At 40.3% G+C, this 18,724-nt stretch overlaps 1 protein-coding gene and 1 pseudogene across 3 annotated transcripts in view; one reads left to right on the top strand and one right to left on the bottom strand.

The window, feature by feature from the left end:
- The window catches only part of ASXL2 (ASXL transcriptional regulator 2), a 151,905-nt gene that overhangs the window by 39,789 nt on the left and 93,392 nt on the right, over positions 1 to 18,724 (bottom strand). For 2 of the 3 annotated variants that reach the window (XM_032172451.2, XM_058427096.1), the window contains 2 exons: positions 3,410 to 3,510; positions 109 to 235 (listed from right to left, as the gene is read on the bottom strand). In XM_032172451.2, coding sequence (XP_032028342.1) covers positions 109 to 235; positions 3,410 to 3,510 — 228 coding nt within the window. Of the gene's footprint in view, positions 1 to 108; positions 236 to 3,409; positions 3,511 to 12,500; positions 12,579 to 18,724 lie in introns of those variants that run through there. The other variant, XM_058427097.1, reaches the window with a different exon arrangement.
- LOC116481381 (U2 spliceosomal RNA) lies at positions 392 to 562 on the top strand (annotated as a pseudogene).

Below are 18,724 nucleotides of genomic sequence, written 5' to 3' on the forward strand. Positions count from 1 at the left end.
AAGTAAATATAATTTAAAAATAAATGATGTCATAAACAAATTGGGAAAACCAACACAAAAATACTAGGAAAAAGAAACTTCCATTGAAAAACTGCCCAAACTGCCTACCAGGTTTGGCAGGTACAGAGTCACTGGCTGCTTTGACAGTCTTTAGAGAGAGATGCTGGTTGGAGGAGATGGATATGCTTGGCCTGCATTGCTGCTGCTGCTTCTTCTGCTGTTGCTGCTTTAGCGCCTATAAAGATAAAACAGACTATAAGAAACAAAACAAATCAGTTTTTTAGTAATAATATAAAGTAAATTACTTCTTTTTTAAATGGCAAGAAGCATGCTGATCGTTCAATTTCTTTGAAATCTATCAAAGCAAACAAAAACCTAAATTAAGCTAACTCTCGCTTCTTGGCCTTTTGGCTAAGATCAAGTGTAGTATCTGTTCTTATCAATTTAAATTAAGCCAACTAAACACAAGGCCTAAATGATTCTTAGAGTTTGGATAGTTTTTGCCAGTATCATTCCTTTATATAAATGTGAAAAATAGTCATTAGCATTTTTTGGAACTTAAAAAAATCACTAGGTAAGCCAAAAACTTCCCAGTCTTGTAAAGCAGAGACAGTACATTTTCAATCATTTCTAGAAATGAAATTCTAAGCCTTATAACAAAAAGAGCCCTATCTGGCCGGGCGCGGTGGCTCACGCTTGTAATCCCAGCACTTTGGGAGGCCGAGGCGGGCGGATCACGAGGTCGGGAGATCGAGACCACGGTGAAACCCCGTCTCTACTAAAAATACAAAAAATTAGCCGGGCGTGGTGGCGGGCGCCTGTAGTCCCGGCTACTCGGAGAGGCTGAGGCAGGAGAATGGCGTGAACCCGGGAGGCGGAGCTTGCAGTGAGCCGAGATTGCGCCACTGCACTCCAGCCTGGGCGACAGAGCGAGACTCCGTCTCAAAAAAAAAAAAAAAAAAGCCCTATCTGCATCGAACCTATGTAGAAATGTAAATATTCAGTTTACGCAGGCTTCAGAGGTACAATATTTTTACAAAAGTTTGTAAATAACTACATCAGTTGTCTTGGGTGACAGCAATGAGATCTGTCCCAATTATCAAATTTCAGCAATTTACAGCAATGCAGTAAACAGAGGGGGAAGACTAGACAATACTGGTTCTAATAACAGTGTGGTTCCTTCTGTCTACTTCAGAATATTTTGGTTTCTATGAGGTTCTTAATTTATAGAATATACTTGATAATACTATTTAAAATGAACAGAAAAAAAAAACAAAAAATACCCAAATTTTAATCACAAAAACACTATGAAGGCAACTTTTAACTTAAGGTTTTCTTTTTTTAAAAAAAAGAAACCATGAAAGTAATTTCAGGAAAAAAACTGAAGTTTGACTTTGCTAGGTTGCCAGTTTCAAGCTTTTAAGACCGTGTAGAAAAGTGTGGAATAACTGGCTACTTCTGGTTTCCTATTCTCTTTTCCCAATACAGTTTCCTCCTGCTTAACATTTCACACGTATCTCTGGCTATGCTACAGGCACAGTGGCAACAAATGATCTCCTCACTCTAAGTTGCCAATGCAGAAAAGCAACTGAGAGAGCTCTATGTCTTGCTTAGCCTCACCTACATTTATAATAGGTGAGGCAGAAGTAAAAGTACATAAAATGGCAGTATTGACTGACCACTGATTATGGCTTATTCTCTCATTCTTTGCAATTAGATCAGAAGATGTTCATAAATTCCTGCAGGTGCAGTCACCAGTATTCATTCCTTGCTTCTCATAGGACCTGTGTAATTTCAGGTTAATGTAAAATTTAATAGAACCACTTGATTGCATCTATTTCTGCTGTGATCGCATACATTCATTTATTTTTTATTATTTAATTTTTGTTTGAGACGGGGTCTTGCTCTGTTGCCCAGGCTGGAGTGCAGTGGCACAATCTCAGCTCACTGCAATCTCCACGTCCTGGGTTCAAATGATTCTCTCATCTCATCCTCCGAAGTAGCTGGGATTACAGGAGGTCTCTGCACTCCTGACCTCAGGTGATCTGCCTGCCTTGGCCTCCCAAAGTGCTAGGATTACAGGCGTGAGTCACTGCACCCAACCAAGTTAAGTATAGTGTAATATTAAAAAATCTAGGCCAGGTGTAGTGGCTCATGCCTGTAATCTCAGCACTTTGGGAGGTCGAGGCAGTTGAATCACTTGAGGTCAGGAGTTCAAGACCAGCCTGACCAACATGGTGAAACCCCGTCTCTACTAAAAACACAAAAATTAGCCAGGCATGGTGACGGGTGCCTGTAATCCCAGCTACTCGGGAGGCTGAGGCAGGAGAATTGCTTGAACCTGGGAGGTGGAGGTTGCACTAGGCAACAAGAGCGAAACTCCGTCTCAAAAAAAAAAAAAGAAAGAAAAAAGAAAAGAAAATCTAGCTGTGTGTTAGTAGATTAAAAGAGAAAAATCTATGTGATCATCTCAATAAATCCCAAAGAAAACAAACCTGAAAAATTCAATACCTATTCATGAATTTAAAACACATACAAACAAACAAAAGATTCTGAGCAAACTATGAACAAATTAGACACTTTAAAAATGTGATAAAGGGCCGGGCGCGGTGGCTCAAGCCTGTAATCCCAGCACTTTGGGAGGCTGAGGTGGGCGGATCACGAGGTCAGGAGATCGAGACCATCCTGGCTAACACGGTGAAACCCCGTCTCTACTAAAAATACAAAAAATTAGCCGGGCGTGTGGCGGGCACCTGTAGTCTCAGCTACTCGGGAGGCTGAGGCAGGAGAATGACGTGAACCCAGGAGGCGACGCTTGCAGTGAGCCGAGATCACGCCACTGCACTCCAGCCCAGGTGACAGAGCAAGACTCCGTCTCAAAAAAAAAAAAAAAAAGTGATGAAAAGAGTATCTACCGGCCAGGTGCGGTGGCACACGCCTGTAATCCCAGCACCTTGGGAGGCCAAGGTGGACATATCACAACGTCAAGAGATTGAGACTATCCTGGCCAACATGGTGAAACCCTGTCTCTACTAAAAATACAAAAATTAGCTGGGCGTGGTGGCAGGTGCTTGTAGTCCCAGCTACTTGGGAGGCTGAGGCAGGAGAATCGCTTGAACCCGGGAAGCAGAGGTTGCAGTGAGCTGAGATTGCACCACCGTACTCCAGCCTGGCAACTGAGACTCCATCTCAAAAAAAAAGAAAAAAAAAAAGTATCTACCAAAAACTTATATAACATGTGTTACAAAGAGGTGCATAAATTACTAAAACCACATTGGGCTACTGCATGAAAGTTCCACTGGCAAGGGCCCAATGTAAAAAATTTTCAAAAAATATCCGATGACTGCCAGAGGTGTGCGTTTTAAATACAGGAAATTCTACTTGATAAATACAGACTAGCAATGCTTACCTGCTTTAGTGCCTTCTTGCTGTGCTTCTGTGATGGAGAAATGACTTTACCTGCTGGAATGGTGGGTGACGGGCAGCCTGACTGCGGGGAGGATGACGATACTAGGGAAAAAAAAAATGACAATAAAAGATTTTTGTTAACAGAGATATCAAGCACCATTCCTTCCCCAATCATATGCTGCTACCTGGAGTAAGAACTATGACCAAACACTTTTGGGAACGATGTACTTTTTGGAGTTTTACTGCAAACAGCCTCCCTTTTCAGTTTTTTTCCTCAGAAAGTTCTAGTGAAGGATGATAGGATGGGGAAGGGATGAGTGTTAGTATTCATTACTTTTCATTTATTACTTTTTCAATAGAATTGACTGAAGAATGACTCATCAAATCAGATAAAATTTAGAAAAGATTCTAGGGCCTTTAAGACAGTATCTATGGTCTCACAGTAAATCTAATGACAACATGATACAGTGGAAGGGCCTTGGGTTGGCAGTTTAAAATAAAGACATTAAGGCCATTCGACCTCAAAACTCTACCATAGTTTTAATCCTTACATTCCTTCATCCTTTAAATCAATAGTTACAGGCTTACCAATGTGAGAGGGCATTTTAAGATTTCTCTATGGAAGCAATTTGAATTTGCATAAGATGTAACCACTCTCTACTTCATCACTAGCTGTTTTATATTGTCTGGCAGAGCTTCGCCAGACCTGAGTGGGTCTTATGTGAACGAGGGTTCTTTAAGAATCTATACCTCTTAAACAGCAAGTAGACATTTATGTTCTATAAAATTAAACAATATGTGAGTAGTGTTTACAATAAATACAGAAATTGCTGATTCAGTACCCTTATTAAAAAAAAATTATAATCACTACTGCCAGTGATGACTCTTGAAGAATGAATGTTTACTAAAGTCTTCCTCTATTCATAGTAGTTGGACTGAAAAGGCCCAAATAGCAAAATGATATCCCATGGTAAGGGCAATAAGCTTTAAGATGTCATAAAAGTACATACAAGGCCGTGTGCAGTGGCTCACGCCTCCAATCCCAGCACTTTGGGAGGCCAAGGCAGGCGGATGACCTGAGGTCAGAGTTTAAGAACAGCCTGACCAACATGGAGAAACCACATCTCTACTGAAAATACAAAATTAGCCAGGTGTGGTGGCGTATGCCTGTAATCCCAGCTACTCAGGAGGCTGAGGGAGGAGAATCACTTGAACCTGGGAGGCAGAAGTTGTGGTGAGGAGATCGTGCCACTGCACTCCAGCCTGGACAACAAGAGTGAAACTCGGTCTCAAAAAAAAAAAAAAAAAATAGTACATATGTACTGGTAGGTAGCTAGCTACTGGACATAAAAATGTAGAAGCACAGTTCATTGCAGTATGCAAGTTTTGGACTATAGTATTTCAATTTACTTAGATGTCCTAAGAAAGGAATGCACAGTAGATGCATTTAAAGAAGACAGCAGCAAACAATTAAGATGATGACTTGGATGGGCATGGTGGCTAACGCCTGTAATTCCAGTGCTTTGGGAGGCTGAGGCAGGCGGATCAACTGAGGTCAGGGAGTTCAAGACCAGCCTGACCAATATAGTGAAACCCCATCTCTCCTAAAAATACAAAAGTTAGCCGGGTTTGGTGGCACGTGCCTGTAATCCCAGGCTGAGGCAGGAGAATCCCTTGAACCCTGGAGGCGGAGGTTGCAGTGAGCCGAGATCGCACCGTTGCACTCCAGCCTGGGTGACAGAGCAAGAGTCCATCTCAAAAAAAAAAAAAAAAAAAAGATGCTGACATATAGTCATACTTAGTTTAGTTCTGTATCCCAACCTTTATGAAAAAGTATATAATTTATATATGGAAAAGAGCTGATGTACAAAAAGCTTGATGTTTAAAAATGGAGTTGAATAATTCGAGACAGTTCAGCTGCAGAAAGAAATCATAGCCTTGGCTGGGCGCGGTGGCTCACGCCTGTAATCCCAGCACTTTGGGAGGCCGAGGCGGGCAGATTACGAGGTCAGGAGATCGAGACCATCCTGGCTAACACGGTGAAACCCCATCTCTACTAAAAATACAAAACAATTAGCTGGGTGTGGTGGCGGGCGCTTGTAGTCCCAGCTACTCAGGAGGCTGAAGCAGGAGAATGGCATGAACCTGGGAGGCAGAGCTTTCAGTGAGCCGAGATCACGCCACTGCACTCCAGCCTGGGCGACAGAGACAGACTCCATCTCAAAAAAAAAAAAAAAAAAAAATCATAGCCTCAGTATACTTTGATACTGACCAATTTTTTAAAAATAGCTTAAGATAAAATTTATATACTATGCAGCTGGGCACGGTGGCTCACATCTGTAATCCTAGAACTTTGGGAGGCCGAGGCAGGTGGAACACTTGAAGTCAGGAGTTCAAGACCAGCCTGGCCAACATGGTGAAACCCCGCCTCTACTAAATTACAAAAATTAGCTGGGTGTGGTGGCGCACACACCTGTAGTCCCAGCTACTCAGGAGGCTGAGGCAGGAGAATCACTTGAACCTGGGAGGCAGAGGCTGCAGTGAGCTGAGATCATGCCACTGTACCCTAGCCTGGGCAACAGAGTGAGACTCCATCACAAAAGGAAAAAAAAAAAAATATATATATATATATATATATTTCATATACTATATATCTTGCCTAAAGTATAAAATTTGAGGCCTACTTGAGGGTGGAGGTGGAAGGAGGGTGAGGATCAAAAAACTACCTATCAGGTACTATGCTTATTTCCTGGGTGACAAAGTATTCTGTACACCAAGCCCCCATGACATATAATTTACCTATACAAACAACCTGCACATGTACCCCGAACCTAAAAGTTAAAAAATATATATATATATTTAAACATATGTACACAGATCACAAGTGGGTAGCACAAAGAGGCTTTTTATATTTAAATTTTTTTAAAAAGGATATTTTAAGCCCACAGCTACCTTTTTGTGATCCCAGCCGGTCACAATCCTCAAGGATGAGCACTACACTGACATCTAACAACAGAGGTTACTTTTACCTCTTTTACACTTTATATAAATATTGTGCAGCAGGAACTCTTTTGTACATGTCTTTTTACATTCTGTAGGCTGTTTTGAATTTATATGTAGTTTTCCATGTTGTGAATCATTCATTAGCATTGAATTCTGTTGTGAAAATATCACACAATTATTCCACTGCTTATGTACATGTGAGTGTTTTTCATCTGTGAATATTAGGAATAGTACTAGTATGTAATTTCTAGAAAATGCATTGGTGACACATAAAAATTTGGGGGTATATATATATAGTAGTGGAATTGTGTTTTATGTTTACATCTCTTCAGTTTTAGGTGATACTGCCAGTTTTCCAAAATGTTTGTACAAAATTTTGAAGCCACTAGCAGTGTATGTTTTCTACATCCTTGCCAACACTTGGTATTTTCTGTCATTTTCGTTTCAATCTCCTGGTTGCTGTGTTTATATCAGGCTTTTCTCAGATTGCTAAGAAAGTTGAACACTTGTTAACATTTTTTTAGTCATTGAATAACCTCTATTTTGAAGACTGTTATTTTATTTTGCCTATCTTCTCGTGGTTTTATTAATAGCTGTCTTTTTCTTGTTGACTTGTGGTAGTTCTTTATATATGCTAGATAGACGTCCTTTTTTAGTTAGTCTTCTGATACAGTTTGGCTCTGTGTCCCCACCCAAATCTCATCTTTTTTTTGTTGTTTTGACACGGAGTTTCGCTCTTGTCGCCCAGACTAGAGTGCAATGGCATGATCTCAGCTCACTACAACCTCTGCTTCCCAGGTTCAAGTGATTCTCCTGCCTCAGCCTCCTGAGTAGCTAGGATTACAGGTGCCCACCACCACGCCCAGCTAATTTTTGTATTTTTAGTAGAGACGGGGTTTCACCATGTTGGCCAGGCTGGTCTCAAACTCCTGACCTCAGGTGATCCACCCACCTCAGCCTCCCAAAGTGCTGGGATTACAGGCACGAGCCACTTCGCTGGGCCCCAAATCTCATCTTGAATTGTAATCCCCACGTGTCAGCGGAGGGACCTGTAATCCCCCGCTTGTTGAAGTAGGAAGGTGACTGGATCATGGGAGCAGCTTCTCCCACGTTGTTCTCGTGATAGTTGAGTTCTCATGAGATCTGATGGTTTTTTAAAGGCAGTTTTCCCTGCTCCTTCTCGCTTCTCTCTCCTGCTACCATGTGAAGTTGGTTGCTTCCCCTTCGCCTTCTGCCATGATTGTTGTTTCCTGAGGCCTCTCCCCAGCCATGTGGAACTAACTATGAGTCAATTAAACCTTTTTCCTTTATAAATTACCCAGTCTCAGGTATTTATAGCAATGTGAAAACAACCTAATACACCCTCTCTCAGTCTCTTTCTCCTCTTTCTGAGAAATACTTAAAATATATTTAAATAATCTCATTTGTTATTTCCCCACTATATTAAATATCTTTTGTTTTATTTAAGGAATCATTCTCTATCTTAAGACCACAAAGATGTCATTCTCTGTTTTCTTTTAAAAGCATCAAGATTTAGGTTTAAACTTTGGTTTTGCAATCCAGAGTCAATTTGTTGTGTGACTAGTGATTTAATTTTCCCTGGTAAGCTAACAAAATTAAATTTATTCTGAAAATGTTGGGGAAAAAACCATAAAATTCAACGGCTTTCAGTATATTCACGAAGTTGTACAATCATCACCCGTCAAAAAACACCATACATGTTAACTGTTACTCATCTTTTACCCCATCTATGTCCGTGGTCCTAGGTAACCAGTAATCTACTTTCTGTCTCTATAAATTTGCCTCTTAAGGATATTTCATATAATGAAATCATACATTAGTGCTCGTTTGTGAATGACTTTTTCAACAAAGAGCTTACTTTTGAAGGCTCATCCATGTTTCAATATGTATGAATACTTTATTGTAAAATAATATTGCATGCCTACGTCACATTTTGTCTATTCATCAGCTGATGAACATTTGGATTATTTCTACTTTTTGGCTATTATGAACAATGTTATGAAGAACATTTGTGTGCAGATGTTTTATGTATGTGCTTTTAGTCTCTTGGATTCATTCCTAGGAGTGGAATTGCTGGGTCTTACTATAACTCTATGTTTAACTTGAGGAATTGCCAAGCTGTTTTCCAAAATGGATGCACTATTTTTACAATTCCACCAGAAATGTATAAGGCCACTTTCTCTATATCCTTGCCAATGCTTATTATTGTCTGTCTTTTTCACTTGGCCAATGTTTTTAAAGAGACAAAAGTAAAAGTTAAAACTATTAATATTTTCTCAACGTCTTGCAGAAATCTCGAGACTATACATTTCCTCGCCTACCTCAAATACTGCCTGATTACAAACAGAAAATATAAAGCCAGAATAACTCCACTAGAAAATATAATAATTCTACTTTGCAGCCCAGAAAAGTGACAATAAAGCTATATGCAATTACCAGGACAAACTGCTTAGAATGTTTACCTTTACGCCAAACACCCTTTTTAACAAATTAAACCATGGCATTTAACTAAGCCAACCAAAATAAATCATGAAAATTACAGGACCCACCAGTATAAACATCTCCCAGAGTTGACTTAATGCTAAGTACTGCTCTATGAAACTTAAATACTACTCTAACTTTTAAAATTATTATTTTTGAGACAGGGTCTCACTCTGTTGCCCAGGCTGGAGTGCAGTGTCATGATCGCAGTCCACTGCAGCCTTGACTTGCCAGGCTCAAGCAATCTTCCACCTTTGCCTCCTGAGTAGCTGGGACACAGGTATGTGTTATCACATCCAGGTAATTTTTTTTTTAAGTTTTTTTAAAAAGACGGGGTCTTGCTATGTTGTCCAGGCTTGTTCTAACTTTTAAAATATTAAAGACTCAGTATTACAATCAGCAAATAAGACTTAAACATAGGCCTGGCACAGTGGCTCACACCTATAATCCCGGCACTTTGGGAGTCTGAGATGGGAGGATCACTTGAGGCCAGGAGTTCAACACTAGCCTAGGCAACATAGTGAGATCCTGTCTCTAGAAAAAAAAATTTTTTAATTAGCTGGGCATGGTGGCATAAACTTGTAGTCCCAGCTACTTGGGAGGTTGCACTCGAGCCTAGGGGGTGACAGTATGAGACCCTATCGTTTTAAAAAAAAAAAAAAAAAGACTTAAAGATTTAAACTTATCTCTGTTGAGAAACTTATCTCTTATAATTCCTTTTAGTGACTATACTATCTTCAAAGACATATAATTTTATTATTAATAACAGCAGACAAGTATCTTCTATGTACCTAACACCACACTAGGTTCATTTTAACAGGAGTTCATTGAACTCTCATAATTACTCTCTCTTAGGGTAGTTTTCTTTCTACCCCTACCTAAACTCCTCAAATTATACTTCTAGAAATAACTAAATAAGACAGTTTGATTGGCATCCTTATGATATTTTTCTATGCAAATAAAAATACAAAGATTTTAAGGCTATATATATTTATATACAAAAATAAATTTCAAAGATACATCTTCATCTGCATATGATGATGGTATTATCTAAGTTTTACATATCAGGAAATTTAATTATTGTGCCAAAAGATATATAGCCAGTAAGGCGCACAGCCAAGATCTGAACTTCATTTTCAGAGTAATGAATAGGTAACCTATAGCTGGCTGATAATGGTGGCAACCAAAAAGATATGTCCACATTGTAAGCTCCAGAATCTGTGAATGTTACTTTATTTGGGAAAAGAGCCTTGGTAGGTGTAACTGAGTTAAGGATCTTCAGACAAGATCATCCTGGATTATCCAAATGGATCCTAAAGCCAATGACAAGTCTCTTCATAAGAGATGCATAAGGGAAGACAGATAAAGATGAGAAGGCAATGTGAAGACAGAGGAGAGACCGGAGTAATGTGTTCATAAGGCGAGGAAGTCAGCAAGAAAAAGGCTAGAGAAAGCAAGGAGCAGATTCTCCCCCAGAGCCTCTGTAGGGAGTGCAGACACGCCAGCATCTTGCTTTCAGACTTCTGGCATTCAGAACTGTGAAAATAAATTTGTTTGCTTAAGCCGCCCACTTTGTGATAACCTGCAACTTCAGAAAACTCATACAATACCTAAAACCAACAAGTTCTCATAGATGTTTATATATGTGAAATATTTAAATCAAATGCAATTATCAAAGATTTGATACTGTACATCAAACTACATATAATGTTTTAAAATATATACTTAGCACCCAAATCATCCCATTTTGACCTAGTGGGAGCTCCTTCAAGTTGTAAACTGTCTTGGGGACATGGCTCCACCCATATGTGACAGCTTTTTTACTACCTGTCACAGAAAGTTGTCCCAGGCAAATCTTGCATAACTTTTGGCCAGACCTGGATCAACTACTTCTCCAACAAGCTCTGACATCTTTAAATTGTAAATGGTATTAAAAGACCACAGTGTGCACACCACACTAGGAGTGCTCACTGTCAATAGGTTACCACTAGTTCTAGAACTTTTCAGTGGCTAGAACAAGAAAAGAAGTCATCATTTAGAAAAATAAAATGAAATTCATGCTTGGATACCAAATTTGAATTGAAGATCACAGAGCTGTCACTTAACTTTTCTGATTTTTTTTTTTTTTTTTTTTTTTTTTTTGAGATGGAGTCTCCTTCAGTTGCTCAGGCTGGAGTGCAGTGGTGCAATCTTGGCTCACTGTAACCTCTGCCTCCTGGGTTCAATCAATTCTCCTGTCTCAGCCTCCTGAGTAGCTGGGATTACAGGCTCCCGCCACCATGCCCAGCTAATTTTTTTGTATTTTTAGTAGAGACGAGGTTTCGCCATGTTGGCCAGGCTGGTCTTGAACTCCAGACCTCAAGTAATCCACCTGCTTCAGCCTCTCAAAGTGCTGGGATTACAGGCATGAGCCACCATGACCAGCCTGATTTTGTATTTTTATCCTGTTTCTTCCCGCCTAACAATTCTGGTTGCTAATAATATTACTATAAATTATTAATTTGCTTAGTATTATATAGTTTCAAAGACACCATACCAATATAATTATTGAAATTAAGACTACTGAATGCAGTTTAAGATTTGTCTCCTTCAATACCTGTGAAAAGGGGGGAAAAAAAAGGTTTATGTCTTGTCTCCCATACCTAAGCTACATTCCACAATAACTTACCTACGTCATTATGCCACAAATTTGACATACTTGTTTGCTTTCTTATTTCTAGGAAGTACATTAAAAATTTTAAGGCCGGGTGCGGTGGCTCACGCTTGTAATCCCAGCACTTTGGGAGGCCGAGGCGGGCGGATCACGAGGTCAGGAGATCGAGACCACGGTGAAACCCCGTCTCTACTAAAAATACAAAAAATTAGCTGGGCGTGGTGGCGGGCGCCTGTAGTCCCAGCTACTTGGAGAGGCTGAGGCAGGAGAATGGCGTGAACCTGGGAGGTGGAGCTTGCAGTGAGCCGAGATCGTGCCACTGCACTCCAGCCTGGGCGACAGAGCGAGACTCCGTCTCAAAAAAAAAAAAAAAAAAAAATTAAATTATGCAACGTTACAAAACATATTACTTTCATATAAGTCTAGCTCTCTTCTTTAACTATATTACTCTATAGAAAATCATTTTAATAGGTTTTTGTTTGTCCTTTCATTTTTATTCATATTTTTCATTTTGTGAAAATACAGTATATATGTTTTAATACTTTTTTTTTCCTTTTTAAGACAGTTTCGTTCTTGTTGCCAAGGCTGGAGTGCAATGGCACGATCTTGGCTCGCTGCAACCTCTGCCTCCCAGGTTCAAGCAATTCTTGTGCCTCAGCCTCCTGAGTAGCTGGGATTACAGGTGCCCACCACCACGCCCAGCTAACTGTATTTTTAGTAGAGATGGGGTTTCACCATGTTGGCCAGGCTGGTCTGGAACTCCTGATCTCAGGTGATTCGCCCGCATCGGCCTCCCAAACTGCTGGGATTACAGGCGTGAGCCAACATGCCTGGTCTGTTTTAATAATTTTCCTTATTTCTTTAAACAAAAGATCATATACCACTAACTGTCTAGCACTTTGATTTTTTTTTTTTTTTTAAGACAAGGTCTTACTCTGTTGCCCAGGCTGGAGCCACTTTAAGCGAAAAAACTCACTGCATCCTGGAGGATATCCTAGAAGAGAACATGGAACTCTTCTGCATTCCTTTTAATAGTTGCACAGAATTCCATTGTGCGTATCGACTGTGATTTCTTCCACCAGATTTTCTCGGTGGGTATATTTTGGGTTGTTTCTGGTCTTTTGTTCTCATGACTACATCTTAACCAGTGGTTCTAAGATGTGGTACCCAGAACAACATCATTACTACCTAAAAATCTATTAGAAATGAAAATTACTGGGTGCAAGCCCAGATCTACTGAATCAGATACTCTGAAGTGAGGCCCAGGAATCTGCACCATACGTTCTCTAGGTGATTCTGATGCAAGCTCGAGTTTGAGAATCATTGATCTTAATCTCTGCCATTTTGTATTTTTGACAGTTTATCTCTGAGGTTGATTCTTAGAAGTGAGTTTGCTAGACTAAAAGATAAACATTTACGCTTCAAGAAGCATCAGAGAAAAAAATTTCTTTATTCTCAGGTTTTAAAAGAAATTCACCCATGTTTGGCCGGGCGTGGTGGCTCATGCCTGTAATCCCAGCACTTTGGGAGGCCGAGGTGGGCGGATCACGAGGTCAGGAGATCTAGACCATCCTGGCTAACACGGTGAAACCCCATCTCTCCTAAAAATACAAAACAGCCTGGGGTGGTGGCGGGCGCCTATAGTCCCAGCTACTCGGGAGGCTGAGGCAGGAGAATGGTGTGAACTCGGAAGGAGGAGCTTGCAGTGAGCTGAGATGGTGCCACTGCATTCCATCTCAAAAAAAAAAGAAAGAAAAGAAAAGAAAGACAGAGAAAGAAAGAAATAAAGAGAAAGAAAGAAAGAAAATTAATTCACCCATGTTTTCCTGTAGTACTTGGTTTCATATTTTACATTTATTATAACTCTAATTTCTTTGGAATTTGTCCTGGAGTGTGAGAAATGAATGCAATTCCATCTTTTTGGGTATTGAGTTGTTTCACCATTTTGTACATATCTTAAAAAAGTAATGCTCGGCCAGGCACGGTGGCTCACGCCTGTAATCCCAACACTTTGAGAGGCCAAGGCGGGTGGAACACCTGAGGTCAGGAGTTTGAGACCAGCCTAGCCAACATGGTGAAACCCCTTCTCTACTAAAAACACAAAATTAACTGGGTATGGTGGTGCATGCCTGTAATCCCAGCTACTTAGGAAGCTGAGGGAGGAGAATCGCTTGAACCCGGGAGGCAGAGGTTGCAGTGAGCCATGATGGTGCCACTGCACTCCAGCCTGGGCAACAAGAGCAAAACTCTGTCTCAAAAAGAAAAGAAAAAAATAGTGATGCTCAGAATTTTTTTGTTGTTGATGTTGTTATCGCAAATATATTCTTTTTTCATTATTATTTATGCACATGGTGGCTGTTACATATTAATTTTATTTACATCTATTTTTTTACAATCCCAAATTCTTTTTTTTTTAAAGACACAGGTTCTCATTCTGTCACCCAGCCTTGAATTCCTAGGCTCAAGGTATCCCCGTCTAAGTAACTGGGACTACAGGTACACACCTGGCTTTTTTTTTTTTTTTGAGACAGAGTCATCGCTCTGTCACCTAGGCTGGAGTGCAGTGGCACTATCTTGGCTCACGCAGCCTCTGCCTCCTGGGTTCAAGCGATTCTTCTGCTTCAGCCTCCTGAGCAGCTGGGACTACAGGCGCGTGCCACCATGCCCGGCTAATTTATATTTTTAGTAGAGACGGGGTTTTGCCATATCGGCCAGGCTGTTCTTGAACTCCTGACCTCGTTATCTGCCCTCCTCGGTCTCCCAAAGTGCTAGGATAACAGGCATGAGCCACTGCGCCCAGGCTTATTTTTTTTTTATTTTTTATTTTTTGTAGAGACAGAGTCCTGCTATGTTTGTCCAGGTTGGTCTCAAACTCCTGGCCTCAAGTGATCCTCCTGCCCCACCCTCCCAAAGTGCTGGGACTACAAGCATGGACCACCAGTTCTTTTTAATCAATATTTATCTCCACTGATTCTTTTGTGTTTGTCAGATGCAAAATCATATCATCTGAAAAAAAGTAGTAGTTTTACCTAATCCTTCCTGACTCTTGTCGTCGCTTACTCAAACTAATTTCTCTTGCTTACCTGTGTTGACATAAACAACTCTAGGCCAGGCGCGGTGGCTCACGCCTGTAATCCCAGCACTTTGGGAGGCTGAGACGGGTGGATCATCTGAGGTCACGAGTTTCAGACCAGCCTGGCCAACATGGTGAAGCCCCATCTCTACTAAAAATACAGAAAATTAGCCAGGCGTGGTGACATGCACCTGTAATCCCACCTACTCAGGAAGCTGAGGCAGGAGAATTGCTTGAACCTGGGAGGTGGAGGTTGCAGTGAGCCAAGACGGTGCCACTGCTCTCTAGCCTGGGCAACAGAGGAAGACTCCATCTCAGAAAAACAAAAAAGAAAACAAAACAAAACAAAACACCTCTAACATAATGTTAAATAAGAATGGAGATAGTGGACATCTTGTTCTTGACTCATTCTGGCTAAAGGACAAGCCACTAGTGTTCCCCCTTAAGACACTGGTTTCTCAACTAAGTTATAATGTTAAAGAGGAATCCACCAATTCTCAATTTTATTGAGCCTAAAATTTATTCAAAGACCTTTTCAGCGAGCATAGAAATATGTTTTTTATTCTAGCTCTGTAACAGTGTTTAAAACATTAAGATTATTATCTTTAAACATATTGGTTGAATTCTGGCTGGGCATGGTGGCTCACGCCTGTAACCCCAACACTTTGGGAAGACAAGGTGGGTGGATCACTTGAGGTCAGGAGCTCGAGATTAGCCTGGCCAACATGGTGAAACCCTGTATCTACTAAAAATACAAAAAATTAGCCAGGCATGGTGGTGCACACCTGTAATCCTAGCCACTCGGGAGGCTGAGACAGGAGAATCGCTTGAACCCAGGAGGCGGAAGCTGCAGTGAGCCAAGATCGTACCACTGCACTCCAGCCTGGGGGACAGAATGAGACTCTGTCTCAAAATAAATAAATAAATAAAAATTAAAAAATAAACATATGATTGAATTCCCCTGAAGAACATGTGGGTATAGTGTTCTTTTGAAGGGGAGTTCTAATACAGGTCTACTTCTATGGAAATGTATTTACACTTTCTATCTCTACTGGGTTCAATTTTTGTGCACTGTATTTTCCTAGAAAAGTATCCCATTTCATCTACAAAGTACTGTGAAAAAGTCTAATGGTTTTTTAATTCTGTTTTGAAATTTCAACCTGAATTTATATACGCATGGATTTTTCCTTTAAAAAAAAAGTAGGTTAACAAAGTTTGTCTATTATATTGATTCATTTAAAAACCAACCTTTTCTACCATTTTTCTCTTCTAATTTAGTAATTTCCATTATTTATTTTTATTATAAATTATTTTCTTCAGCTATCTATTAGTTTACTTTATTATTCTTTTTTTTCTAATTTTTAGAGTAGTTTGCTTCTTTTAGTTTGTCCTTACTGACAGGAAGTATTAAGTATTATAAACTGCCTTCCAGACTGGACGCAGTGGCTCACGCCTGTAATCCCAGCACTTTGGGAGGCCAAGGCGGGTGGGATCACTTGAGTTCGAGACCAGCCTGGGCAACATGGCAAAATCTTGTCTACGTAAAAAAAAATACATGGCTGGGTGCGGTGGCTCACGACTGTAATCCCAGCACTTTGTGGGGCTGAGGTGGGAGGATCATGAGGTCAAGAGTTCAAGACCAGCCTGGCCAACATGGTGAAACTCTGACTCTACTAAAAATACAGAAATTAGTCGGGTGTGGTGGTGCATGCCTGTAATCCCAGCTACTTGGGAGGCTGAGGCAGGAAAATCACTTGAAACCGGAAGGCAGAGGTTGCAGTGAGCTGAGATCACGCCACTGCACTCCAGCCTGGGCGAAAGAGTGAAACTCCATCTCTAAATAAATAAATAAATACAAAGTTAGCCAGGTGTGGTGGCGTGCTGTAGTCCCAGCTACTTGGGGGGTCTGAGGTAGGAGGATCACCTGAGCCTAAGAAGTTGAGACTGCACTTGAGTTGTGATCACGCCACTGCCTCCAGCCTGGGTGACAGAGTAAGACCCTGTCTCCCAACTAAAAAAAGAAATTAAGAAAGTAAGTGGCACCAAACCCTTGTATATGTAAGCCTCCTTCAGCTTGGGCTGCAAGTCTCACTTAAGGATGATGATTAAAATGTTAACAGAAAGATTATGGCAGCAGAGATGATGACTATACAATATTTTAAAAGATTTCATGGGAATATAATATATTAAATACATTGTATAATGAAGAATGAACTTTACTCCCTGTATTAATCCCCCAGGACTGTCATTTTAAAAAGTACATAACCTAGGTGGCATAAAATAAGACACTTATTCCTTCACAGTTCTGGAGGCTGAAAATCCAAAACTGATGTGTCAGCAAGGATGGTTCCTTCTGTGAGATAAGCTATTCCATCCCTTTCTCTTAGTTTCTGGTAACATCCAGCAATCTTCGGCATTCCTTGGCTTACAGCAGCATCATTTCAACCTCTTGTCTCCATCGTCACACGGCACTCTCTTCATGTCTCCACATCTTCATATGACCCATCTTATAAAGACAACAATCTTAGTGGACTAACGACCCACCCTACTACAGTATGACTTCATCTTAACTAATTAACTCTACAATAACTCTGTTTCCCAATAAGCACACATTCTGGGGTACCAGAGGTTATGATTTCAATATATCTTTTTGAAGGGGACACAATTTGAAGCCTAACACTTGCTTTTATTTAGCCTATTTTCCAGAGCTATACAGATGGTGTGAACTTCACACTGTCATTCATTGAATATAAGCTATTATAGTGCTGCCCAGGCTAATAGAATTTTTCCCCAAGTCAAGGAATTATAAGTATTCTCATTTATTCTAACTCATATTCCCATTCATGTATGTGAATTATAGACTTGTGATCTGTATGTTTTACCATATTTATGTTAAATTTAATTAAAAGTAAAATATCCCTAAAAAGGAATATTTCAGCCCAGGTTTCTATCAGGAAATTCTCCCTAACTTTTTTATTTATTTATTTATTCATTTATTTTTTGAGACAGAGTCTCGCTCTGTCTCCCTGGCTGGAGCACAGTGGCACAATCTCAGCTCACTGCAACCTGCGCCTCCCAGCTTCAAGTGATTCTCCTGCCTTGGCCTCTGGAGTGGCTGGGATTACAGGCACCCGCCTCCACATCAGGCTAATTTCTTTATTTTTAGTAGAGATGGGGTTTCACCATGGTGGCCAGGCTGGTCTCAAACTCCTGACCTCAAGTGACTGGCACACTTCCATTTCCCAAAGTGCTGGGATTACAGGAATGAGTCACTATGCCCAGCCCCCAAACCTTTTAAGGAAGAAAAACAATCTTTTTTTTTTTTTTTTTTTTTTTTGAGACAGAGTCTCACTCTGTCCCCAGGCTGGAGTGCAATGATGCAATCTTGGCTCACTGCAACCTCCACCTTCCAGGTTCAAGCAATTCTCCTGCCTCAGCCTCCCAAGTAGCTGGGATTACAGGTGCCCACCACCACGCCTGGCTCATTTTTATAATTTTAGTAGAGATGGGATTTCACCATGTTGGCTAGGCTGAGTCTCAGACTCATAACCTTGGGTGATCCACCCGCCTCAGCCTCCCAAAGTGCTGGGATTATAGGTGTGAGCCACTGCGCCTGGCCTACAAAAACGATCTTAAACAAATTATTTCAGAGAACCAAAACCCAATTACCAATTTTTTTATGATACCAAATTTTAACAGGGACATTATATGGGGAAAACATGCAGGCAAACCTTAAAGTTAAATGCAAACTATGAGCAAATAAAATCTATGATATAGACGATTAATAATATATCACAACTGAGTTGGTTTATCCAAGGAACACAAGGTTGGTTTAACATTTGATATGTAAAATCAATATAATTCACTACAGGAATTATGTACACGAAGGAAAAGCAACTGATAAAATGCAACATCTGTGTATTATAAAATCTCTTAGCAAATTACAAATAAAAGGAAACTAACTTCATATACTAAAAAGTATCTACAAACAACCTACTACTCCACATCATTTTTTTTTTTTTTTTTTTTTTTTTGAGATGGAGTCTTGCTCTGTCACCAGGCTAGAGTGCAGTAGTGCGATTTTG

Source organism: Hylobates moloch, unplaced genomic scaffold (assembly GCF_009828535.3).
Source record: "Hylobates moloch isolate HMO894 unplaced genomic scaffold, HMol_V3 SCAFFOLD_13, whole genome shotgun sequence".
Classification (NCBI taxonomy): Eukaryota; Metazoa; Chordata; class Mammalia; order Primates; family Hylobatidae; genus Hylobates; species Hylobates moloch.